Raw genomic sequence first — 26070 nt, 5'->3', positions numbered from 1 at the left:
ATCTTCCACAATTAACATTATGTCATCCGCAAATGCTCTGACCTTATAGGAAAAGTCTTTTATTTTTATTCCACGGATTGCATTATCTTCTCGAATCTGTATCATCAATATTTCCAAGACCAAAATAAACAACAGTGGAGACAACGGGCAACCTTGTCTTGTACCTTTACCTATAATCAGTTTCTTAGTCACCTCGTCATTCACCACAATTGCTGCACTCTGGTCTCTGTAGATTTCTTTCACTGCTCTTATGAATCTTTCCCCCATTTGTAGCTGTTCCATAGTGGCAAACATAAAATCCCAGTTCAAATTATCAAATGCTTTTTCAGCGTCCACAAAGAAGAAACCAACCTCCTTGTCACAACGCTTATCATAGTATTCAATAGCATTTATAACTCTCCTTAAATTGTCTTTGATTTGTCTGTTTGGTAAAAAACCAGCTTGTTCCTCCTCAATAACTTCGGATAGCCATCCCTTTACTCTTTCCGCCAATATCTTCGCAAAAATTTTATAGTCATTATTGAGTAACGAAATAGGTCTATAATTTTTAACGTTAGTCAAATCTTGTCCTTCTTTGGGGATCAATGATATGTTAGCTTCACTCCAAGTATCTGGAATCTTTTGATCCCTCAAAACACCATTGATCACTTCTTTTAGGAATGGCACCAGTTCCTTGACCATTACCTTGTAAAATTTGGCTGTAAGTCCATCAGGTCCTGGCGCCTTTCCCAAATTTGTTGACTGTATTGCCTTCCTTATCTCTTCCTCCGTTACTTCACTATTCAGATTATCTCTCCATCCTTCCGAAATTACTGGGAGCTTCATTTTCCCCAAATATGTCGCTATTGAATCTTTATTCACTTCTTTTTTGTTGTACAATTTAGCATAAAATTTGTAAAAGGCTCTACTAATAGCCGTCTGTTCCAGATATACTTTATTATCCTCACTTATTTTATTTATTGTCTTCTTCTCCTTTCTCTTCTTCAATTGCCACGCCAGATATTTCCCAGGTTTATTTGCACCTTCAAACGACTTTTGGTTCATTCTCTTAAGATTCCATTCCAGTTCTTTATTATTCATCCCTGTATGACTTCATTGATGGACAATAAGATGTGGCTTCCGAGCAAAGCTCTTCCCACACTCCACACAGTGATATGGTTTCTCCCCTGTGTGCATTCGCTGATGGACATTAAGTGCTGTACTCTGAGCCAACATCTTCCCACACTCCACACATTTATATGGTTTCTCCGCTGTCTGGATTTGTAGATGGTCCTTCAGTTGTGTACTCTTAGCAAAGGTCTTCCTACTCTCCCTATAGTTATATGGTTTCTCTCCACTGTGGATTCGTCGATGGACAGAACGTTGAGCCCTCTGAGAAAAGCTCTTCCCACACTCCATGCATTTATATGGTTTCTCCCCTGTGTGGGTTCGTCGATGGTCAGTAAGATATGAATTGTCAGAAAAGCTCTTCCCACACTCTACACATTTATATGGCTTCTCCCCTGTGTGGATTCGTTGATGGACAATAAGCTTTGACTTCCGAGCAAACGTCTTCCCACATTCCTCACATTTATATGGTTCTTCCCCTATATGGATTCGTCGATGGACAGTAAGCTGTTTACTATGAATAAAACTCTTCCCACACTCCACACATGTATATCGTTTCTCACCTGTGTGGATTCGGTTATGAACAGTAAGCTGTAGCTTCTGACCAAAGGTCTTTCCACACTCCATACATTTATATGGTTTCTCCCCTGTGTGGATTCGTCGATGGACATTAAAATGTGACTTGTCAGCAAAGCTCTTCCCACAATCTACACATTTATATGGCTTCTCCCCTGTGTGGATTCGTCGATGGAGTTTAAGGTGTGTATTCCGTGCAAAGCTCTTCCCACACTCCATGCATTTATATGGTTTCTCTCCTGTGTGGGTTCGTTGATGGGCAGTAAGCTGTTGACACCGAGTAAAGCTCTTCCCACACTCCACGCATGTATATGGTTTCTCCCCTGTGTGGATTCGTTTATGGACAGTAAGCTGTTGACATCGAACAAAGCTCTTCCCACACTCCACACATTTATATGGTTTTTCCCCTGCATGTATTTGTTGATGGACAGTAAATTCTTCATTCCGAACAAAGCTCTTTCCATACTCGGTGCATTTATACAGTTTCTCCCCTGCTTGGGTTCCTCGATGGACAGTAAGTTCTCCACTCTGAGCAAATCTCTTTCGCCAGTGCTCATGTTCATGTCTTTTCTCTCCTGTATGGTTTTGTTGATGGAATGATTCCTCCCCTCTTTTTCCTTTTGTCCCATTGCTTCTTCTCTGCTGTTCCCCTGCCAATGAGAGTTCTCTCTGAGGTTTTCTCCTGGGACTCCCAGCCTCTGGAATAAAGAGGAGACTCGTTAGCCCTTCAAACAAAAGCAGAATTAAGGGAGAAAGGCCATTAACAACTCTTGATAACAACAGAAGAGAAAACCCATTAACAGGAGACATAACAAGTATTAAATTTTGATCATTGAGTTTTCATGTAGGGTGAACATAGAAAAATAGAATCGGAAGGGCCATCGAGTCCAACCTATTGATTGATTAATTCAGTTTGTAGTCTGCTCTTCCACAATCAGGCTCAGAGCGGATTACAGCAGTTTAAAAATAAATAGAAATTAAAATAATTAAAACTGGTAGTAAAAAAAGAGCAGAAGCAATTTTACAACCCACTCTCAGCAGTGCATATTGCACAATCCCGCATGTAATCATTTGGGCCCATGATGTCCAATGGCAAATAACAAATAAAGGAACAAAGCCTGAGGAAATTTCAGAGCTAATCCTGTGCTACTCCCTCAGTGATTCCTGCTCCATGTCCAGAGCAAGGCAAAAAAACCCTCTAGGTTCGAGGCAAATGTGGCCTGGAGGGAAATTCTTTCCTGACCACAAAGTTGCTTTCAGAATTACTCTGGGAACATAAGAAAAGGCTTACAAACCTCAAAGCTTAAATGAGTCCAAATTGAATAGCTTAGTATTTAAACAGCTAAATATATAACATACATAACATAATATATAAATATATACACACACACACACACACACATAATAAAACTAATACAGGGCCAAATAAAGTCTCAGTACACATTAAAATCATACTGAAATCTCAAACAAAGACTTTATGCACCCCTGACCAAACGTATTTCGGCCTTATGGTCTTCTTTAGTGTTCAAGTATAGTTCTTACACATTAACTCCACATAATGCTATAATATGTTTAGTCAATGTAGGATGAAATTGGAATTATGCTACAAAAAATGAGGAAAAATGAAAAAAAATTGTTTCAATTTGACAGAATATTTACATTTTTTAATTATGGCATAAAAAGATATTTTTCTTAAAAGAAATTAAGCAAAATTACTTATGCCTAATTAATGTGCAAAACTCAAGGCTGAAATCAACTTAAGGCGCCTCAACTGAAATCCCCTTCTGCCCTCATGAAGTGCACATATCTTGAGTAGTAATTCAATTGTGTACCTGAAAAAATATTCAACCAACATCCTAAGTGTCAGGCCTGATACCCAAAGTACTGCCATATTGTTTTCTGATGCAACTCACTACTGTATTTTTCCAGTGTTGTTTGTATGCAGGTTCACAGAGACAGCTGTGTTCCCAGGAAGGCCTTATCTAGCTCCGCTAGCCACAGACCTTGGAGGAGTTCATGTCTCATTCCCAAGCCTCTGCTTTTACTAGGCATATGGGATGGAAAGGATTTGATACACTGCAACTTGTAACTAACATGTCATTCTCAACAAAAGCTTTGTGTTCAGCCAGAAGCTTCCTTGCCTTTGGATTTACTATGGACACCTGTACTTCTTGCAGCAAGGGGTGGGAGATGAAATCAGAGTAACTTGAATTTCATAGACTGACACTAAGAACAAAATTTTGTATATAAGAAATGTATAAAAAAGAACCCCAAACCACAAGTATTAAATTATATATAATAATACCATCAAATTAATAAAAAAGTATCATTAAAAAAATTCAAATTTTAAGTGGAGGCACGTGGTAATGTAAGTTGAAAGGGGAAAGTGTCGCAGTCCTTATATATCAGGCAAGGGGGTGATGCAATCAGAGTAAGGGGGCAAATATACATTGGGAATGTCCCAGTGCACAATGGCAGAAGAAATAGGGGGAAAGGAAAAAAATTACAGTGTATAAATGAATATCGACAATACGTAACACAATAAATACATACTAAAAGGGCAACTTAGTATCAGACGCACAACCAATTCACTTCCTCATTCAGGCCATATGGATATAGAGTGTTCAGAGTGTAAATCCAATAGGTCTCTCACTCCCTCAGACATTGCAAAAGATGTAAGCTAGGAGCCTGAATCTTCTCCAGCACCCAGAAATGCAGCTGGTTATCTGTATGTCCCAAGGCCTTGAAATGCTGGACCAAAGGGGTTTCTTTCTTCTTTGTAATCTAATGCAGCTTCTGTGTTCACAAACTCTTTTCCTTACAGCTCTGGTGGTAAAGCCTACATACATTAGATCACAAGGGCATTGGATTACATACATAACTCATTAGAATTAAACAAATGATTTTATAGAATATCTGCTTCATTTGGACGAATTATAGAAAAAGGTACTACAAAGACAAGAACAAACTGAACAGCTTCTGCAAGGAAAATTCTCAACTGGTTTAGCTTTGCTGTCAATTCCAATCTTATCTCTGAAGGAAGATTTCAATCTGCTTCTAACCAACAAGTCCTTCCAATTTTTAGAGCACCTGTAAGTGAAAAGACGGGTAGAACGGCATCTCTGAATATTTGACAGAAGGTGCCAATGTTTATTGATGATGTTTTTAACCTGTGTGTATCTACCATCAAAAGTTAATGTCTGTACTGCCGTCTAATTCTAGGAGCCAATAGTGATGATCTAGGAGTATTTTTTACTTTATCAAAACCCTGATCACCCACTTTAGAAGAATAACCCCGATCTACAAACTGTCTCATCAGCCCTTGCAACAAAGTCTGTGAAATGATTGCAGTATCTTCCTATTCTAAACATTTGTGAACAGGGTAGATTTCCTTTTAGATGGGAGGGATGGAAGCTGTCCCCGGCAAGGAAGAAATCTGCATCAGTGTGCTTCCTATATATATATCCACCTCAATATATTTCTATATATATCCACCTCAATCGTATTTCCCACCTTTCTAATCTCCACATTTAAAAGCTTAATTTTTTTCTTGTCAAATGTTATTTCAAAATTAATTGTATAATGAATGGTGTTAATGAATTGCCTGAATTGTGACAGCAGATGTGCTGAACCTTTCCAAATCATAAAAATATCATCTAAATACTGCTTATATAAAATGATTTTGCTTCTACACATATTGCTTGCAAACAGAATAAATTTGTCTTCTAATATATTCATGAATACATTAGCAAGTTCTGGGGCAATATGTACCCCACAGCAGTCCCTGAGATTTGCCAAAAATTTTTTCCCCTTGAAATTGGAAATCCAGTTATTTGACATAAAGAATTAGGTGGAGGTTTAGAAGCATTTTGTCTCCTGTCCAGTGTTTCCTGCGATACTTCTAAGGCTTCGTCCTGTGATATATTTGTGTATAAAGAGACCCCATCTAAGGTAACAAAATCATATCCTTCATTTCAAGTTGAATGTAATTAATGTGGCCTTAGAAGTTCCATTCTATCCCTTAAAAAGGTAAAGGTAATCTTTTTAAGATTAGAATCCATTCTATCCCTTAGAATCCATTCTATATAGAATCCATTCTATCCCTTAGATCGATATTAATTTTAAGAATGAAAGGTTTCAAAAATTAATCAAAATGCACAGTGCAATTTTCAAGAACAGAACCCTATCCTGAGACAATAGGTTTTCCAGGAACTGGGATCACAACATTGTGAATTTTTGGCAAGAGGTAGAACTGCGGAAGTTTATTTTCAGTTTGTTGGAGAAAATCATAAGTAGACCTAGACAGAAGTTCTGCCAGTAAGGCTTCATCTAAGATACAAGTAATTTCTTAATTTTAAAGAAGGGTTCCTCAGTAAGCTCACTCTACTGCGAGCTGTTATTTAATTGCCTGTAGGCCTCCTTAACGTCATCTTGCCTATCCCACACCACAACAGCTCCTCTTTTGCCTGCAGGTTTCAAGACAAGATCTTCACAGGCTGTTAATCTTTTTAACGTTTGTTTCTCAGCTGCATGAAAGTTATGCCAAACTGAGATTTCCGATATTTCTGTTTGATGCCATTCTGTTTAAATCCTCCAAAGCTAATTCCTGAATGGCTAAGATTCTAGGATTCTATGAGGGGGCATTAAAACGAGATTTCGGTTTGAATTTAGAATCCTGCCCTAATATTGGCTCTTCTTTGTTCTTAAAATAATCGGATAGCCTTAAGTTTTCTAAACAATTGTTGTACTTCTATCCTTAATTTAAAAGCATCATGATGTGGAGTAGGAATAAAGGAGAATCATTTTTTAAGAACAGATATTTCCAACACTGAGAGGTGCCTATTGTGAAGCTGCCTGCTTGTGAGTTTTCAACGTTTTTCTCCTAAGATATACTTTCGGCTCTGTTGTCATATGTTTTTGCTTCTTTTGTCTATGAAATTGATAGTATTACAAGTACTAGGCATGGAACAAATGGACCTTAGAAGTGTTAGAAATGGTATTAAAAGAGAGAGATTTTCTCTTTAGACCTACTTTTGCATCCTTGGACCATTCATAAACTCTCTTTTCCTCATAATCTTTGAGGTCTCTCTGAAACATTTTACATTTTCTCTCTTTAATCACCATGTACTCATCTTGTTATTAGGGCATTTCTTGAATCTTTTTCCAGATACACAATTGAATTACCACTCAAGATATGCGCACCTGAAGAGGACAGAAGGGGATTTCAATCGACACTTCTTAAGTACTTTTCTGCCTTGAGATTTTCCTTTAATTAGATGTAAGTAATTTTGAATAAATTCTGATATGAAAAACACCTCCCACCTTGCATTTTGTACATTAATGAGAATATTGAATGTATTTTTATAAGAAAAATATTTTATGTCATAATTAAAAAATTATAAATATTGTATCAAATTTAAACTTTTCCTCCTATTTTTGTAGCAAAATTCCAATTTGGTCCTACATTGACTGACTATACTTTTAGCATTGTCTGGAGTTAATGTGTAACAACTATGTTTTGCTACTGAAGAAGGCCGTAAGACCGAAATGCGTTTGGTCAGGGGCACAGACATTCTTTGTTTGAGATTTCTGTATGGTTTTAACCTGTGTTGAGGCTGTATTTGGCCCTGCATTATTTTTTAAAAACCATTTTGTAATAAATACATGAATTTGTGTGTGTGTGTATATATATATATGCTCTGTTCCTGTGCTCTGTTCTTGTGGCCCTTTCATAATTCTTTTTTTGGTGTTCCCCCCGACCTTTCTTCTTGTCTTTTTCAACTTATGAAAGGGCCACAGGAACAGAGCACAGGCTCATCACTTCCTGCCCTCCCTCTCACCATCTGCCTGAATTCATACTGAATCATAGACTCAGCATTGCTGACAGACGGCCATCTAGCCTCTATTCACAAACTTCCCAACAAGGAAAGCCCACCACCTCCCAAGGAAACCTGCTCCATTGAGGACCTGCTCTGTCACAAAGTTCTTCCTAATATTTAGCCAACAACTCTTTTGCTTTAATTTAACCCGTTGTTTCTGGTCTCACCATCTACAGCAACAGAAAATAACTGCGTTCCACCCTCGATGTGACAGCTGTCATATTACCTCTCAGTAGCCTCCTCTCCAGACTAAACATACCCACTCCTTCAAACCCTCCACATAGGATTTCGTCTCCAGACCGTTCACCATATTTGTTGCCCTACTTTGGACATATTCCGGCTTCTCAAAATCGTTCTTAAAACTGTAGTGCCCAAAACTGAGCACATTTCTCCAAGTGAGGTCTAAGTGGAGCTAAATTATATTATCACTTCCCGTGATCTGGACATTATATTTCTGTTGATCCAGCCCCAGATCGCATTTGTCGTTTTACCTACCACATCACACTGCTGAATCATGGTCAGTGTATGCTCTTCTAAGACCCCTAGATCTTCTTCGCATGTATTACTGCCAAGACAAGTCTCACCCATCCTGTAATTATGCATTGTTTTCTACCGAGAAGACAAACTTTATATTTGTCGGTGATGAAAGACATTTTGTTAGTTTTATCCCAGTTATCCAGATGGTCAAGATCATTCTGAATCTTGATTCCATCTTCTACAGTATTTGTTACTCCTCCTAATTTAGTATCATTTGGAACTTTAGCAAGTATCCCCTCTATTCCTTCATCCAAGTCATTTATAAAGACTTTGAACAAGAGAGGGCCCAGGACATATCCCTGAGGCTATGCCGCTTGTCATTCCTCTCCAAGAAGATGAAGAACCATTTACAAGCACTCTTTAGCTACGACCTGTTACCTAATCACAAATCCACTTAGCAGCAGCATCCAAATCACATTTGTCAACAAATGCTGACAAGAAAGCCTTACTGAAATCAAGAAAAACTATGTCCGCAGAATTCCCCTCATCTGCCAAAATAGTGACTCAATCTAAAAACGAGATAAGGTTAGTCTAGCATGACTTGCTCTTGAGGAACCCAGGCTTGCTCTTGATAATCACAGCCTTCTTTTTGAAATGCTCCAGGAGTGATTCTTTCAGGATTTGTTCGAACACATTTCCAGATACGGATGTGAAGCTGAAAGATCAATAGTTACCTGGATCCTCCTTTTCCCCCTTCTGGACGATGGGGACAACATGTGCCCATCTTCGATCTTCTGGCACCTCACCTGCTCTCCAAGAATTCTCAGAGATTCTTACAGATTGTCGATTATAGACAGAGTCTCCAAAATCACACCACCAAGTTCCATTAGGACCCTAGGATGCAATCTGGCCCTAGGGATACATTTTCAGTTAAGGAAGCTAGGTGGTTATGTACCACCCCGTCACCTACCCTAGGCTACTCCCTTCTTTCATCATGTATTCTCTTTTTGCCAGGTTGAGCACCCTTTCCCTGGGAAGAGAAGACTGAGGTAAAGTAGAAACTGAGCAGTTCTGCCCTCTCTGTCACCTGTTAAGATTCTACTTTCCTCTCCCTGCAGTGGGCCCACCACTCCCAAGGGGACTCGGACGAACTTCTGTCTTTTCAGGCAACATCTCTCTGAAGTCTGGTTGCCAGCCAGACAATCTGAGAGGGAGGCTTTGCCTCTGCCCCTCTGCTTGAGAATGTTCTGGGGACTCCAGCTGGCCACTCTGGGAAACGGGAGGCAGGGCTAGATGGACCTCTGGCAGATCTCTTCCTGTATTTCAATATGGAATGGAAGGGCATTCTGGAAAAGAGCTTCCTGTATTTCAATATGGAATAGAAGGGCATTCTGGAAAAGAGCTTCCTGTATTTCAATATGGAATGGAAGGGCATTCTGGAAAAGAGCTTCCTGTATTTCAATATGGAATGGAAGGGCATTCTGGAAAAGAGCTTCCTGTATTTCAATATGGAATAGAAGGGCATTCTGGAAAAGAGCTTCCTGTATTTCAATATGGAATGGAAGGGCATTCTGGAAAAGAGCTTCCTGTATTTCAATATGGAATGGAAGGGCATTCTGGAAAAGAGCTTCCTGTATTTCAATATGGAATGGAAGGGCATTCTGGAAAAGAGCTTCCTGTATTTCAATATGGAATGGAAGGGCATTCTGGAAAAGAGCTTTAGATGTGAACTATGGGGACCAAAGCTAAGCTCCCTACATCTTCAGCACACTGGTCTTGGATCAATCACTCTTCTCCAGTTTTTCTTACTTCACAGGGTCACTGCGCAAGTAAATGGAATAGAGGTGAGCACAAACTGGGAAAACCTCACGATACCTCGTATCCTGCCCTTCTTAAAAAGTAAGAATTGCTTGAAAACAAGAAATATGGGGATGGGCTTGCTGCCCTCCCCCCATCAGATCACCTGCCCTGGCCTCATCACACCCAAGATCCGATCCCCTCTCTCCAAAGGAGTACAGCCAATCAGAAGAAACACTTCTGGTCTCGGGGGACCAATGGGAGCAGCCCAGAGTGATTCTGGTTATACCTTTAAGGTCCTAAATGGGGCCGGAGTATTTAGGGGCCTGCCTCTGGCCAGGCTGTGCCCTCCCCATTAAGGGCTGACACCCGAGCCCTGCTCTCAGAGCCCCTAAGCATAGCGACTGGAAGTCACCAGTCACGGGGCCTTTTCAGCAGTGGCTCCTCCCTTCTAGAAGCTTGCCTGGAGCCTACCTTGCTACCTTTTAGCACTGGGTCAAGACCATTTCTTTTCAGCCAGGAATTTAACTAAGGGGTTTCCCATTCTTAGGTGTTCTGCGGTCTCCTGAGGAATCTTTTGCAAATATTTTTGAGGCTACACTGTGGCTACTTCATCCCGTTCTTACCCTAGTTAAAAATTTGGTATTGATAATTCATGTTGTGTTACTTGGAGAGTCATTTAAATAAATGCTGAAAACAACTGGATGGTGTGTACAAGTTTCCTCCAAGATCAGGCACCAATAAGCCTACGTTTTGTTCTCTGTTCTAACTGTTTGAGAAAGCTTTCCTAACTATTCTTGGCTGTTTGCTCTTCAAAAATCTCTCTGTTCTCCAGCCACTGAAGGTTAGCCCAAGAAGTCCTGTCTGGATACACCAGGAAAAAAGGCCACACTACACAAGGAGGTTCATACCTGCTGATCTCTCGCTTTCTTCTGGCTCCAGAAGTCCTCCTTTTGGGAAAAGAAACAGAAAAGTGACTGCATGAGAGGCGAGGAGGTAGTGCTTGGATCCGGAAGTCTCCGTCTCTGGATACCGCACGTGTTCCAGAGCAGAGGAGGGAGCAGGGCACTCCAGCACAGGGAAGGGAAGCCCTAGCCCAGACACAGCCACCATGGCCCAGGATCTCAGCCCCCTCCAAAGGCATGCAGAATCCAGCATTCCAGACTGACACCATCTAAGGCGGCCCTGAAGAACGTCCAGTAAGGACTCCTCTTTCTTTTAACAGCCCCTGGACTCCTTGTAGGGTGCGGAAATGGTGTTGATCAACCCCCCAGATGCGGAATTCTTACTAAAGATTTCTAGCATGGCTTGACCATACCGAACTCTACACTAGTGTCAGTAGAATGAATAGAATGACCCTAATTCATCCCTGCGCCGCCACCCCACCGTTATCCTCCTCTTGTCCGATGGGAGACCGTAAGATCCTTGGAGCAAGGAAATGTCTTTTTGTACTTTTGTAAAAACGAAGTGAAGGGCCCTATATAAATCCTAATAATATTATGTTTGTTATTTTAAATGCTGACTTCCTTCGCTGCTCTGAAAGGCCCATGAGGAGGCATTGTTGATATCCCATGAAGTGTTCCTCTAAGTTTACAAACCCATAATTTAGCTTACCAGTTAATACTTGGGAAATCCACTAGATATGCAGAAGTCCTTCCTTTGTGGGCATGTGCAACCCCCTCCCCCACTCCACAACCAAGAGTCTCCATTAGAAGAGCCCTACGAGAGACCTACGAAGGAGCAATTTCTGCCTTCAGCTTTTGTGAATTAAGGGAAAGGGGACCCTTACCCAGGAAGGCCACATTCTGAAAATTGTCCTCCATGACTTCCTTGTGAAGTCTTCTTTTTTCCACATCCAGTAGAGACCACTCCTCGTCACTGAAATGAACAGACACATCCTCGAAGGTCATCAGAACCTGAAAAGAGAAAGAAAGAAACCTCTCTATCCTCTCAGAGAATGGAACAAAACTTCCCCTTATGAGGAAAAGCCAAAAATGATTACAACTAGAGTTTCCTACAGCATCCAAACTTCATCAGAGCTTTCCATTTTCCTTCTAGTGAACGGCACAGATAGCGACCAAGGCAAAGAGAGTGATGGGTTTTCTCTGGGCTCAAGAGAGGAGGGTGGTAGGAGGCACTCGTGGTCACGCTTTGCAGTTCCACACTTACCCATTCTGGCCACGTGGAAGTTGCTTTATTTCTGCTGCAAAGAATTGGCGAAGAATTTATTGTTGGTTTCAAGGCCTCGTCTGGAAGGATGAAAAGATAATTGGAAGACATTCAAATCTTTTTAGATATTTAGCATTTCAGCTCCTTGCATAGGGAAAAAAGATTCTCTTGGCTCATGGTCACACAACTACCTTTGCATCCTTATTTGGGATGATGTTTTGATTCCAAACATTTGCAAAATCCAGTCTTGGTAGAGATATCATAGACAAATGCAGGCCTTTTTCTCCAATGGTACAGAATTCACTGCACAAATACGGAAGAACTCAGAAATGCAGGACAGAAGAAGCTCTGTACTCACTGACAGAATCACAGCTACCATTCCCAAGAATGGTATGGATAAGACAGGTACGTATGGGAAAAGGCAGACTTTGGGTGAAGCACTACTGGTAAAGTACTGCTATGGCTGTTGGTGAAGTACCACACTGCCCAATTTGCTGAGTGGCACTTCTTCCGTCCATCTCCCAGCGCAGGTCATCCACCAGAGCGACCAAGGCTGTTTCAGTCCCATAACCAAGCCTCAAACCAGACTGGAAAGGACCTGACCTATTTGCCTCATCCAGGAAAGCTTGAATGTTTCCAGTTGCCACCTGCTCAGTCACCTTACTCAAGAATGGAACAAGAATGGAATCATCTCACTCAAGAACGGACTGGTCGATGGGCCCTGTGTAGGCTTTCTTTAGACGTGGGCGCAACACAGTCTGTTTTGATGCTGTGGCAACCACCCCCTCCCACAACCAGGCCCGCCCTGGCAGATTTCATTAGCAAGGGAGGCAAGGTCAGACAGGCAGGTGAGAGGCCTCAAACCCCAAGGATCCTGCCCCCTTCCTCCGATTAAATACACTAAAAAGCATCCCAGCCAATGAGATGAGTCTCCACCTGGCACCCTCTGACCCTGTCACTGCTAACACAGAGTCCAAGTCGAAACTTGATGTGATTTTCTCTGCAAAGTGCTGAGCAAAAAGGTCACAGCAGGTCACTGAAGCCTCGACTTCCTCCTGCAGTCCAGATCCCAAAAGGCCTCTGTCCACCCAGCTCAGCTCCGCTAGCCTACACTGTGCAGACGCAAAGGTGGCTTAGAAGGGATCTCTGCGGCCATCACTGCCACGGAGTAGGCTTTAAAGGGAGCTTTTGCCGTCTCTCTCATCCTTTCATCTCCTGAGCCCCCTCAGCAATCCCAAATGGCTACCTGAGGGCGCCTAGGAGCAGACAGCTCAATTCCCCTGGTCAATTCCTAATTCCTGAGTCAACCAGGATATTGATAGAAGCTCCAACCGTATCAGCAGGAAATTCTCTGTGCCATCTGAAAACTGGTCAGATCCATCAGATCACTTTAAATGATCCCCCACCCCTGTTCCGTCCTGTAAGGCTAAATCCCAGCAAGTGGTAGAGTTGCCAGCCTCCAGGTAGTGGCTGGAGATCTCCTGGAATTGCAACTGGTCTCCAGGCCACAGAGATCAGTTCACCTGGAGAAAATGGCTACTTTTGGGGGTGGACTCTATGGAATTATGCCATGCCAAGGTGCTTTCCCTCCCCAAACCCCACTTTCTCCAGGTTTCTCCACCCTCCAGATCTCCAGGAATTTCCCAACTTGGAGCTGGCAACCCTAGCAAATGGTGAGCTGTCCATGACAAGGTGACTATCTTCAGTCCCCCCCCCCCCACACACACACATACACCTTCACATCACCTTCTGCCCAGAGTAAAAAACACCACGTCAAGAGCGTATCCTGTGCAGGGTGTGGGGCCTGTGGTTACCTGAGACAGGCCCATGGTTGTCATGGAGGCCAGAAATCCTGAACTGCTCCCAAACAAGGTAGTCTCTGAATGGGTGTTGAAGTCCCTCAGAACAACTACAGCATAAGACCTCCTCAAGGCTTACAGTTTTCTTCCTCTTCTTATCAGCCCCACACGCTATCTTCCCAATTTTTAACATTAATTTACATGAATCCTCATTTTTTTGCATTCTGAGGTACCTTTCTCCTCTACGCTGTTCTTCCAATTAATTGGCACTGGTTTTAAATCAATTCTAGGTTTTCAGTTCCCCAAATGGGTATTTCTCAACTGAGAAGCTTGAGTGACCATCTTTCTCACACTAGACTGAGGTCAGGAAAATAAAAGCAGCCCCTCCTACACTCAAAGAGGCCAACGAATGGGTACGGCAGCCCTTTTGATCTTACCCAGAAAAGCTGCTCCGGGGCAACACTCGATGTTTTCCTGCACCTGAAACAGAAGTGGGGAAAGTTGAGAAAAGGAGCAGGTAAAATGCTGGGTGGTGGTGGAGAGGGGGGAGGGGGTTTCTAAAAAAGTTGCATGTGTGGATTCCAAGGATATCCTTGATCATATCTCGTGCCCCACCTACTACCTTGATCTTACCCGCTGGTCTGGATTCTTGTCCTCTGCGTGGCTCAGGAGGAACCCTTCTGCCAGGGCCACCGCCTGGGAACTGCTCTCCGGCCCACATTCCCTGACCCAGCTCTCCATCTCTGGGGGCAGGATGGCCAGGAACTGCTCCAGGATCACCAGGTCCAGGATCTCCTTCTTGCTATGCCTTTCTGGCTTCAGCCACTGGAGGCAAAGGCGGTGGAGTTGGCTGCAGACCTTTCGGGGGCCTTCGGACTCCTGGTAACAGAAGTGCCGGAATTGCTGGCGCTCCACATCTGAAGGGGGAAAATCCTCTCCCAGGCTCTTCTGTGTGGTTCCTTCCCTCAGCTCCCTTCTGCTCCCAGCCTCTTTGGTATCAGGGCCTTTTCTTGCTTCTGGATCGACTGAGTTCAGCTCTCCCCTCATCCTCCTTTCCTCTCCAAACAGCCTCCACCTGCACCAGTTGACCACCTTCCTCCTCTACCAGATTCTTTTTTCAAGGCAAGTGTGGGATAAATGACCTCCTGCAATGAATAGACTCATCTGTTGCACACACACAAACACTGAAACCTGAATGTAAAGAGGTAACCCATGACTCATGAAAGACCATGGAATACCCTGGAATGAGGAGTGTTCTTAAAGAAAAAGCGGGATGGAGGAAGTGAGGAGGAACTTCCACAGAGCAAGCAGAAAGGTTCCTCTCTGCTTAACCTATGCATTCCTAAACTATAAACTAAAGATTCCTGCAGCATTCACATGCCAGAGATCATTACATGGGACAAGGAGCAGGGTGCATATTTATAAAATGGTTGTATATTGACTTCTGATATTTTATGTAATTTTATAGTGACTTGTTTGCTGTCTTAGATCTTTGTATGCCATTAAAGGTACTTGAATTGAATTGATAAAATGGTTGTGAAGTTAGGAAGAGTGAACCAGGAGCAGATCAGAGCAAGTAAGAGTCCAAGAGATGCGGCATCTGTCTGATCATGCTGCAGACAATCAGAGAAAATTTCAACAGCAGGTTGACTTGTCCATGGAAGCCGCCAGGGCCATGGAGAAGGCAGAGGTGAAAGCTATATATACTGAAGAAAATGCATCGTTTGTGATAAACAGTGACTTGACCGAAAAATTTGAGGTAAGAAAAGGTACAAGACAAGGATGTCCACTTTCACCTTTACTGTTTGTTATGGTGTTAGAAATACTTTTGAGGCAAATAAGGGAAGATGACAGCATCAAAGGTATAAAACGCAAACGGTTTTCTTACAAGTCTAGAGCTTTTGCAGACGATGTGATGTTTATAGTGGAAGATCCAGTCCAGACATTACCAGCACCGTTAGATAAAATTAAAGAATTTGGAAATCTGGCTGGGTTTAGTATTAACAAAACAAAGTCGAAATTGCTCTGTAAAAATATGATAAAAAAGAAACAGGAGGAATTAATGAACGTTTCTTTTTTTTTTTTAATAAATTTTTTATTTTTCATAGCTACAAAACACTACACAAAACTATCACAAGGAAAGGGGAGAGGGAAGGGACAAAGGGAGGGTGGAAAAAGAAAAGGGGGGGAATGAACTACAAACACTAAACACTACACTTCAATGTTTCCCTTCATACTGTCATAATACAAAAATAGCTCCATAAAATAATGATGGAGTGGTTAATCATACAGAGAATAAACATTTCAAATTCTGATTAAACTTTCCTCCCCCTTCTAGGTCCCGGACGCAATTCTCTCTGTGCAACTGCTGTTGCGATGCTCTCCTCCTCCCCCCCCCCTCCGGCTCCTCCTTTTCTTCGTTCTTGGTGCAGCAGAGTTCTGGGTTTTTATTCTCAAAATCCTTTAGTTGATCTTCTGATAATATCTTATAGGCCTGATCTTTATATCTGAACCATATTCCTTCCGGGAATAACCATTTGTACTTTATTCCATGGTCCCTCAGAAGTGCTGCAAACTTTTTATATTTAAAACGCCGTTTCCGGACTAGAAATGGAACGTCCTTCAAAATCTTGACTTTCAAACCCATAAAGTCCAAATCCGCATTGTATGAGTTATATAGGATGGTGTCCCGGATCTTTTTAGATGAAAAGTCAATAATGATCTCACGAGGCAACTGTCGCTTTGTTGCATATTTTGAAGAAGCCCGACGGACCTCCAAAATGGCGCTTTTGACCTCTTCTTTAGTCGTCCTCGCGGGTGTCACCAGTAGTTCCGAGACCAAATCCCACAGATCCTCATTTTCCTCCTCTTTCACGTTTTGGAGACGCAAAATTGTCTGCGTTCGTTCCACCTGTAGCCCGATCAGCTGGTTCTCCACCAACCTCAGCTCCTTTTTTGTAGCCTTCACAAGTGACGCACTTTCCAGAGCAGACTTTTCTGCCCCCCCCCCCCGCTGCTGCCTTAATGGTTTTCACCTCGCTTTCAATTGAGCCCACCCTTTGATCAGTTTCGTTCAGCTTGTCAACAAAGGGTTTTATAGCTTCCACCACCGCCCTGCGTACCAACTCTTCGAGCGACTCCCCCTTCTGCAAGGTAGCCGAGATTGACTTACCGAGAGCGGGACTTTGCTTCCTTGCTGCCATTTTGGGGGGGGGGGCGCCAACAAAATTCTGGAACTCAACGAAGGGGAAGAGCGAGTCTTCTTCAGATCAACCTCTCCTTCACAAACGCTTGTAGAACAGAAGGGATTCGCTTGTTTACAGGCTTCCGCCTGTTTCTTTTACTTGCCGTTTCTCGTTGCCCGGCGGCACTCGAGGCGCCGCGCACATCTGCCGGCCTCCATAGGGACAAACGGGCAATTCCCCCCCCGCATTGACTTCGGGGAGTTCTTCCCGCCGCGTCCTGGACCCTGGCTCCCTCCCTGGGAGTCCTGGGGGCTAATCCTTGCGGGTCAGCCGCCCGGTCAGGGTGCCCGGTCGTTTCCTCCCGGACCAGCCGAGAGGAGCGTCCGGCATGGCTGAGAAAACGAAACCGAATCCGAATTAATGAACGTTTCAAAGTGTGAAGTGGTTCAGAAAACAAAATACCTGGGAATAGAACTATCAGCTAAGAATATAGACTTATTTAAAAACAACTATGAAAAATTGTGGTTACAGATAGAGAGAGATTTGCTGAAATGGAATAAAATGAACTTGTCACTGTTGGGACGTATTTCAGTTGTAAAAATGAATGTACTACCTAGAATGATGTTTCTGTTTCAAACGATTCCAGTTGTTAAAGATAAGAAGCACTTTGATAAATGGCAAAAGAGGGTATCAGAATTTGTTTGGGCAGGGAAAAAACCAAGAATCAAGATGAAAGTGCTGTGTGACGCAAAGGGAAGGGGAGGCCTTCAGTTACCAAATCTGAGACTGTACCATGAAGCGGTTTGTTTAATTTGGTTGAAGGAATGGGTAAAATGATCTAATTTCAAACTGTTAGCTTTAGAAGGGTATAATAACTTGTTTGGTTGGCATGCGTATCTATGGTATGAAAAACATAAAATGGATGGTATGTTCCAGCATCATTTTGTGAGGCGGAATGTCTTTATGATTTGGCAAACATATAAGAAATTCATGGGAGAAAAAAGACCTATGTGGATTGTACCGGCAGAAGTGGTGAACCCAAATATGTATTATAAGGGGGAAGATTGGTTGACTTACAAAGAGCTACTGTGGGGTGATAGAGACAACCTCAAAATAAAAAGTAAAGAGGAATTACCATTTGGTTATGGTTGGTTGCAATATATAGACAAACTGAAGATGTATTTGAAGCTGATAAAAGAAATGTGGGTTTTAGATTAAAAAATACAGAAATAGAAGAAATTTTGTTTGGTGAAGAAGTAAAAATGATTTCTAAAATGTATAAAATTTTATTGAAATGGTATACACCGGATGAAGTTGTTAAAATTCAAATGGTGAAGTGGGCAATAAACGTCAATAAAGAAATTACAATGGAAAGTTGGGAATATTTATGGAAGAACACTTTGAAGACTTCTACATGCAATAATTTGAAAGAAAATGGTTATAAGATGATGTACAGATGGTATTTAACGCCAGAAAAATTAGCAAACGCAAACAGTGAAATGTCAAACAAATGTTGGAAATGTAAAAAACATGAGGGCTCTTTTTACCATATGTGGTGGACTTGTGACAAGGCCAAAATATTTTGGTCTAAGATTTATGCAGAGATGCTGTCAATTTTGAAGTGTAAACTGTTGAAGAGCCCTGAAATGTTGTTGCTAGGATTAAACATGCAAGAAGTAAATATGGGGGACAGGACACTGTTATATTATATGACTGTTGCAGCAAGAATATTGTATGCACAATACTGGAAGCAGGAAGACATACCAGAAGTGGAGGAATGGATTCAAAAGCTGTTATATATGGTGGAGATGGACAAAATGACAAGGAAACTAAGAGAGCATAATCCAAACGAATTTCTAAGTGACTGGAGAAAATTTAAACATTATTTGGAAAATAAATGGGATGTGAAAGGACAACCGTGGACTTTAGAGAACTATTGAGAGTTGTGGAGAATGAATATGAACTTTACCTTTGGTAATAGGGATTATAGTGTGAATAGAGGTAATGATAAGAAATAAAGGGGTTTTAGTGCTGTTGGAAGTCAAAAGGGGAAAAGGGGGAGGGGGAAAGGATGGGGGGACATATACATGAATTTAAAGGGTAATGAAATTGTAGATTTTAATGAGATGTATGTTTAACCCTGTAACGAAATGGTTACCAAGGCTGAAATGAGTGCCAGTTGCTGTTAATCTGTCTTTAAAAGTGTGTGTGGGGGGGAAATGTTCCCCATGAGGTTTGATGGGCTGTGGGGCCAGGGAGAGGCCTGCAGGAGTCTTGGTGTGGGACGCCTTTCTTCCTGGACTACAACTCCCAGCTGCCCTGGGCTAGGAAAGTGCGGGAAAAATAAGCGGTGGGGCCGGAATTGAGAGACTGAGCTGATCCTGAGGGGAAAAACGTCAGTTAGGCTCCTTCTTGGTTGAAGAAGGAGAGGCTCCTGCTGCTGGGTGAAACCCGGTTGCCTAGGCCCTAAGTGTGGAGGGCCTGGGAGGCAGCAGAGAGGGAATAAAAGGTGAACCTTCCCTCAGACCACCACCCCCTTAAGGAAGAGTAAGGAACAGTGTGGTAGGGAAAGCAGACAGCGGTTCTCTTCAGTTTGATTTTCTGCCCTGTGAGTTCTGAACCGGGGGGTCTACCCCTATGTGTTGTGCCTTTACATGCTTGTATATAGTGCTCTGTATATAGTTATTAAATTATACTTTTTTGAATATAAGGGACCTTGTGGAGCTCTGACTACGTAACCTCCCCCACTTGGCATGCTACAGGAAGGGAGGGAGCCCAGGAGAACGGATCAGGCCAGACCTTGGTGGGTTGCCAATTCTCCAGGGCCCAATCAAAGATTGGGCAATTCACTTCCCAGTAAGGAAATTCAGCCGGAGGGGTCTCACTGCCCCTCAGTCAGGCGGTGTACAAATCAGTGAGTGGTGGCAGCAACGGAGAGTGTGAACCACGCCCACCAGGGACAGTGGGAGGCGGATAGCAGGGCTAGCAGGCCATTGACGGCGGCTCAGTTGCCCGGACTGAGAGTCAGCGCCTGTTCCGCCACAAACCCATTCAATAAAATTTTTATTAAAAAAAAAAAAAGAGAAGGCAGAGGTGAAGAAGGGGACCCTAACTTGGAATCTTGCAGGCCTCCAACCCACTGATTGGTTTCATATAACTGTGCAAACAAGCACTCTAACAGTGCAATCCTAAGCAGACTTACGCCAGCCTAAGCCCATCAAAAACTATGGGCTTAGGCTGGAGTACCTCTACTTAGGATTCCACTGTAAATATCATAACAAGTTGGCAAAGGTTTATATGCCAAGTAAAAATGAGATTTTTGAAGGGTACCTTTTAAAGTAAGGTAAGTAAAGTAAGGAGTTGATATATTCATATTATCTTGAGAGGGTGCTTTTAGTCTAGAAAGCCCTATTCGTTGTCATTCAACGATCTATGTTTTTGTACTCTGGCTGGGTTTTGATGCTGGGTTTTTAATGAATAGCTGTTAATCTTTTATGTTTTCATTATGATGTGCTTTTTAAGCCCCCTCATTCAGGCTCTCTGGAGAGGTAGCATAAAAATTCTCTAAATAAATATCTTTTTCATACAAGAAAGCAAAGCCAGGCAGAGATCTTGCAGATTTTGTCTGGCAAGGAAAAGTTCTCTTGTGGGCAGCAGAGTGGAGTGGAGAGGGGAACCCTCCAAAAACTCAAGTTTGATATTCCAGAACACCAAGAAAATAACAACAACAACAACAACAACATAATAACATTTGATGTATATACTGCCCTTCTGGACAACGTTAATGCCCACTCAGAGCAGTTTACAAAGTGTGTTATTATTATCCTCGCAACAATCACCCTGTGAGGTGGGTGAGGCTGAGAGAGCTCTGAGAGAGCCGTGACTGACCCAAGGTCACTCAGCTGGCTTCAAGCGGAGGAGTGGGGAATCAAACCCGGTTCCCCAGATCAGAGTCCCGCTGCTCTTAATTAACAACATCAAAACTACATGAGAACACTACAGCAGCAATAGGCTTATTTAAAAAATTACATGACTGCCTCTCAATTTAAGCCCAACCACAGCAGCCTCACTCCTCTGAGTAGGGCCTTCTGCAGGCGCCACCCTGAAAATGGGCAAAATCTACAGTTGCCAACTATGGCCCAAATTGCTATCCACGTGAAGACCCTGTATTTGGAAAAGGTGTCCCTCCTTGCGGACACGGAAGAAACACTTCACAACACAAAAATAAGAATCCAAGGCACAGATCCTTAGGCATCCTTAGCATTGTTGTAGGATGCACTCGAATCTGCCCCAAAGAGTAGTAGTAAGCAGGAGCTCTCAGAACACCTGAGTGACTTATATGAAACACTAGATATGGCATAGCCATAGAACAGAAGGGACATAACCGTAGAAGAATTTAGCTTTAATATACCTGTCCATAGGCCTAACTCTCTGTAACAGACACAAGGAAGAGGCGCTTTGTCTTCATCTCTCTAGCCTTGCATTTCGGCCTGGGTTGGCTGTAAAGCCGAAAGCGCATTCTAGAGATACAAAACAACTTGCCCTTCCTGCCTGGTCTCTGCCAAGTCACAAGAGATACGTTCACACCTTGATAACAGAGTACTCGCTCTAGCTAAACTGTCTTCATTGTCTTGTTGGGAAAGATGAATAGCCAAGTATATGCTACATACTGGGGTACTTGTTTATGCTGATGGTAACAGATCGAAGATTAACAATGGATTCTTGTAGCGTTAAGGGATGGGAACAGGCCAACTGAAGGCCTTGGGGATGACACACAGCTACCAAATAGTTACTTTATTGGCATTACAGGTACCCAAAAGGGACTGTTTGTCCTTTGAAATGAGAAGCAACTTTTGCAAGTGTTAATTGAGTAAGGGGACAACCCCTAATTATGCCAAACCAATGGAATGACGTTAGGTCATATGTACACGTAACTAACTTGACCAGTAACTTATTGAACGCATAATTTCTGCTAATGAACCAAACGTGATAAAAGTTCATGTAATGGCTTTGAAACCCCGAAGACCACCTGGGTTCTGAGGGGCCTTACACTCTCTGCCCACTCTCTTCCCTCTATTCGAATAAACCAGTAAGTTTTACCCTTGTCACTGGACTCTGCCCTCTGCTTCTTTTCTGAGTCTGGCCTAGAAGCAGTTCAGGACACGTGTTTGCGTGTAACATTGTTACAGGGGGTTCCCCAAAACTCATCATCTTATCACTCCACAAGTCCAGGGCCGCAGGAGTTTGGGGGACCCCATGAAAAATATCCCTACGATCCATGAGGATCTGTGTTTTTGAATCAAATTTTGGCACCAATTCATGGCTGCCCTCCTTTCTATAAAAGGAATGCTTCTTGTTCCCAGATATCCCTGCACTGTCACAATTTATTGGGGGCAGAGCAGAGGGGCAAAGGCTTCATCTTCGCTTACACGACCAGGGCGTGTCTTCTCTTGTTGCCTGCAACTGGCGAACACGTGAATGCAGAACTGAATTATTCAGGAGGGCTTTTTCCTCAGGGAATATGATGACGGCGCAGTAAGGGAGATATTTTGCTGCCATAATGTTCCTATTGGATAGATGCCCTGCAGTGTTAACTTGCTTTGTCAATTTAGTTAGGCTTTGTTTCAGCTCTGTATCAGATTTCTGCTTTTTTTAAAAAATTAAATTTCCTAGCATTTGATCATATTGGCTTACGCGCTTCAATTTGCTTTGAGTCTCGCGGAGACTATAAATGGCATACAGTAAATAAAATGAAGCGATGCCAAAAGAGAGGCTGTTTTGCTAGAGATCGCAGACAGCAGCAGAATGCAGAGAAAAAAGGTGGCCGGGGATGCAGCCCTTCTTGCAAGAAGGACTCAGCTCCACCCCCAGGGAAGAGGGGCTGCCAGAGAGCAGGCAGGAAAGCCCTGGAGGTGAGTGGAGCCCTCTGGTTATGTACTAATACCAAAAGCAGGGAGGCCTTTTGCAAAGGAAATATTAGTCCATTACTTACCTCTATTTAAAAAGTCCTCCAATGCCGCCTCCTCTCCCTCCCCGACTCAACAAAGGAAGTGTCTGCGGCAAGCCAAGTGGCCATGTCTCTTCAGGCCTCTCTAGGAATACAGACTCTTTCCTTTTAACCCTTAGGTTGACTCTCCGGAAAGCGGAAAAGAGCGGACCCACTTCTGCCTCCGCCCTTCCCGAGGGTGCATTTTTACATCGTAGCAAGAATGAAGGGCCCTCGTTAGAACCTCGCGAACTTTCGAGGTCAGGGTAAAAGCTGGGACAAATCGGAACGGGTATTAAACAAAGAGTAGGTGAAGGTAAAGTGTGTGCAAGCACCGAGTCATTACTGACCCACGGGGGGACGTCGCACCACGACGTTGTCTTGGCAGACTTTTATTACGGGGTGGTTTGCCATTGCCTTCCCCAGTCATCTGCACTTTAACCCCAGGGAACTGGGTACTCATTTTGCCGACTTTGGAAGTTGGGTTGTCAGCCTCCAGGTGGTAGCTGGAGATCCCCCGGAATTATAACTGCTCTCCAGGCCATAGAGCTCAGCTGCCGTGGAGAAAATGGCTGCTTTGGAGGGTAAATTGTATGGCATTATACCTTGCTGAGATCCCTCCCCTCCCCATCGCCTGCCTTCTCCAGGCTCCCCTCCCAAAATCTCCAGGAATTTCCCAGCCTGGACCTGGCAACCCTACTTGGAAGGATGGAAGGCTGAGAGCCAAGCTACAACTGACACCTGACACATGTTGGACACTTGTCCGCTTCCCTCAAGTTTTGATGGGAAATGTAGGCATCCTGGTCTTACAGCTTGGCTCTCAATTTAATTGGAGTTTACAGAGCAACAGTCTATGGGAGGGAGAACATGCGGTCGGGAGGGGAGTGCAGGCATCGGGCTCTCGTTGGGCGCCCACCTTCCCCTCCTGCCGGCTTTCTGTAAACTTCAATTAAATGGAGAGCCAGGCTGCAAGACCAGGACACCTACATTTCCCATCAAATCCTGAGGGAAGCTGACAAGTGTCCAACCTGTGTCAGGCGTCACTTGTAGCTTGGCTCTGAGTCAACCTTGAGCCGCTACCTGAACCCGGCTTCCGCCAGGAATGAACTCAGGTCGTGAACAGAGCTTGGGCTGCAGTAGTGCAGCTTACCACTCTGCTCTACCACAAAAAACAGACGGAAGCATCAAAGATACTGGAGTACAATATTTTGGAAAAAAGGTTCCTTCTCGTCCTAAACCATTCCTGTCACAGGTTCTGTCCCCAAATCTCCAGGGATTTCCCAAACAGGAGTCGGCAAACCTAACTGGGGAGGCTGAGAATGGTGGAGCAGTAAATGTCCTACTCTTAAAATATAAGAGATAAGGAAGATAAGGGGCTTCTAAGCAGGACCGGCTTTGCTGTTATGGCCTCCAGGAGAAAATTCTCGATGGGTTGGTAGCCTATGGTACAACTTCTCCTGAGTGCCCCCCTTCTCTAGTCAGCCAGGAGGACCAATAAGGTTGGCTAGGCAAGAATCAGCCAGTGGTGCAGGAAAGCCTGGTGTGGCAGCTGCTGCAGGTCTGCCTCACTTGGCTTCTCATTGCCCCACTGGCTCCAGCAGTGATCCCCCTTGACCAGAGGCACCAGCCCCAGATGAGGCAAGGATGAGCCGAGGGGGGACAGGCAGCAACAGTCCTTGGCTTCACTGTGGTGCTGCTGCTGGCACGTGCTTGTACATTAGCCTATTCGCTGGTGGCCCTCCATCAGATGAGGCAGTGGGGCTGGAAGAGGGAAGGGAACCACTGGGGGTGAAGAGCTGTTCTCCATGGCTATTTGGGCCACGCTGTGCACCCTGTTGCTAAGTCATAGAGAGCTTTAAAGGCCCCAGGCGTTTATGATGTGGGAATTAACACTCTAATAGGAGTAAGATGGCAAACGTGGAGGCAAGTTCAGGAGGAGAAGCATCCTATGGTCTATGCGAAGAGAGGAATGAAGGATGTTGGCAGTGGGGTTTTCAGGCATGGGAGCGCCAGAGTTGTTAAGCTGATGAGTTAAGCAGGTTCAGTGATGTTGGAATACTTGCATTATGCGAGAGGTGGCAAGCCTGAGAACACATTCCTGGGACTAAGCCCCATTGAATAAAATGGGACTTACTTCTGAGTAGACCTGCTTAAATTTGGCCCAGGCTTGATGCTGTTGGGAAGTTTGTGTGTGTCGTTTCCCCGCTTCCCCATGGCATTGTGGTGTGTTTGTGAACCTCCAGGGTTTTTCTCAGCTTGTCTCTGATCTTTCCTAAACCTGCTTCCCTGCAAAGTTTTGGGAAAGATGTCAGGAAACCCTGGAGAGCTATCGGGAAAATTCAGATTTTCCTGGTGCAGCCCATATAGCAGCCATTTTTCCTTCTCTCCTGAGCAGCAGTAGTTCCCTCCCTCTGACCCCAGGGATTTTATTTTTTAAAAAGCAACAATGGAATGTCCTTAAAATCATTCAAACATTATAACAATGTATCTTTCTGGTTCTCTGAAGTCACACCTTGCATTTTGAAAGTGTCTAAGCCCTTTTCATTGCAGAGATATATGAGGGAAAGCATATCTCCAAAACAAAGGGGATTAGAGATTTGCTGTTTTAAAAATGAAAGCTGAGAATATGGAGAAACTGCAAGACACTCGGTTATAATGTTATGATGATATAGTCAATTGCTTTGGGGTGGTGGTGGTAAAAATCAATGAGTTGTGGGAGCACAGTGTGTGAGTGTGTGTGCGTGGGGGGGGCCATTGCTGGGGGCTTGTCAGGGATACTTACAGACAAATCTGCCATGTGGATCCCTGTTGCCACAGCACTGTATCAACAGCGGCAGCAACAATAGAGAAACAGCACAAGCCTGTCCCTATGTGGAAAACACCTATGTAGCCTATTGGCCAGTATCCAGTATGCCCTTTTCGATCATAGCCTTGGAGAAATGGGAGGTCACATGACTCCAGGCATTTCCTGACAAAGGACAAAGGTTTTCAGGCTTTACAGTCAGTAGAGACGTTGCCCATGTCATGGCAGACAACCATCAGTTTGCTCGACACTGGTCCTCTGATTGGGAGACTGCCTCTCTGCTTGTCTTCTT

The 26070-nt window shown here is 43.5% G+C and overlaps 1 protein-coding gene across 1 annotated transcript; it reads right to left on the bottom strand.

The window, feature by feature from the left end:
- Positions 1–1092: 1092 nt before the first annotated feature.
- Positions 1093–23060, bottom strand: LOC129324538 (zinc finger protein 883-like). Its single transcript, XM_054971847.1, has 7 exons — positions 22982–23060; positions 14438–14949; positions 14242–14284; positions 12006–12085; positions 11626–11752; positions 10748–10786; positions 1093–2381 (listed from the first exon to the last, which is right to left on the bottom strand). Exons 2-7 carry the CDS (start codon positions 14849–14851, stop codon positions 1093–1095), a joined length of 1992 nt encoding a protein of 663 aa, XP_054827822.1. The 5' UTR covers positions 14852–14949; positions 22982–23060.
- Between the last annotated feature and the right edge of the window lie 3010 nt (positions 23061–26070).

This window comes from Eublepharis macularius, chromosome 2 (genome assembly GCF_028583425.1).
Source record: "Eublepharis macularius isolate TG4126 chromosome 2, MPM_Emac_v1.0, whole genome shotgun sequence".
Classification (NCBI taxonomy): Eukaryota; Metazoa; Chordata; class Lepidosauria; order Squamata; family Eublepharidae; genus Eublepharis; species Eublepharis macularius.
This window is presented reverse-complemented; position numbering and strand designations above follow the sequence as displayed.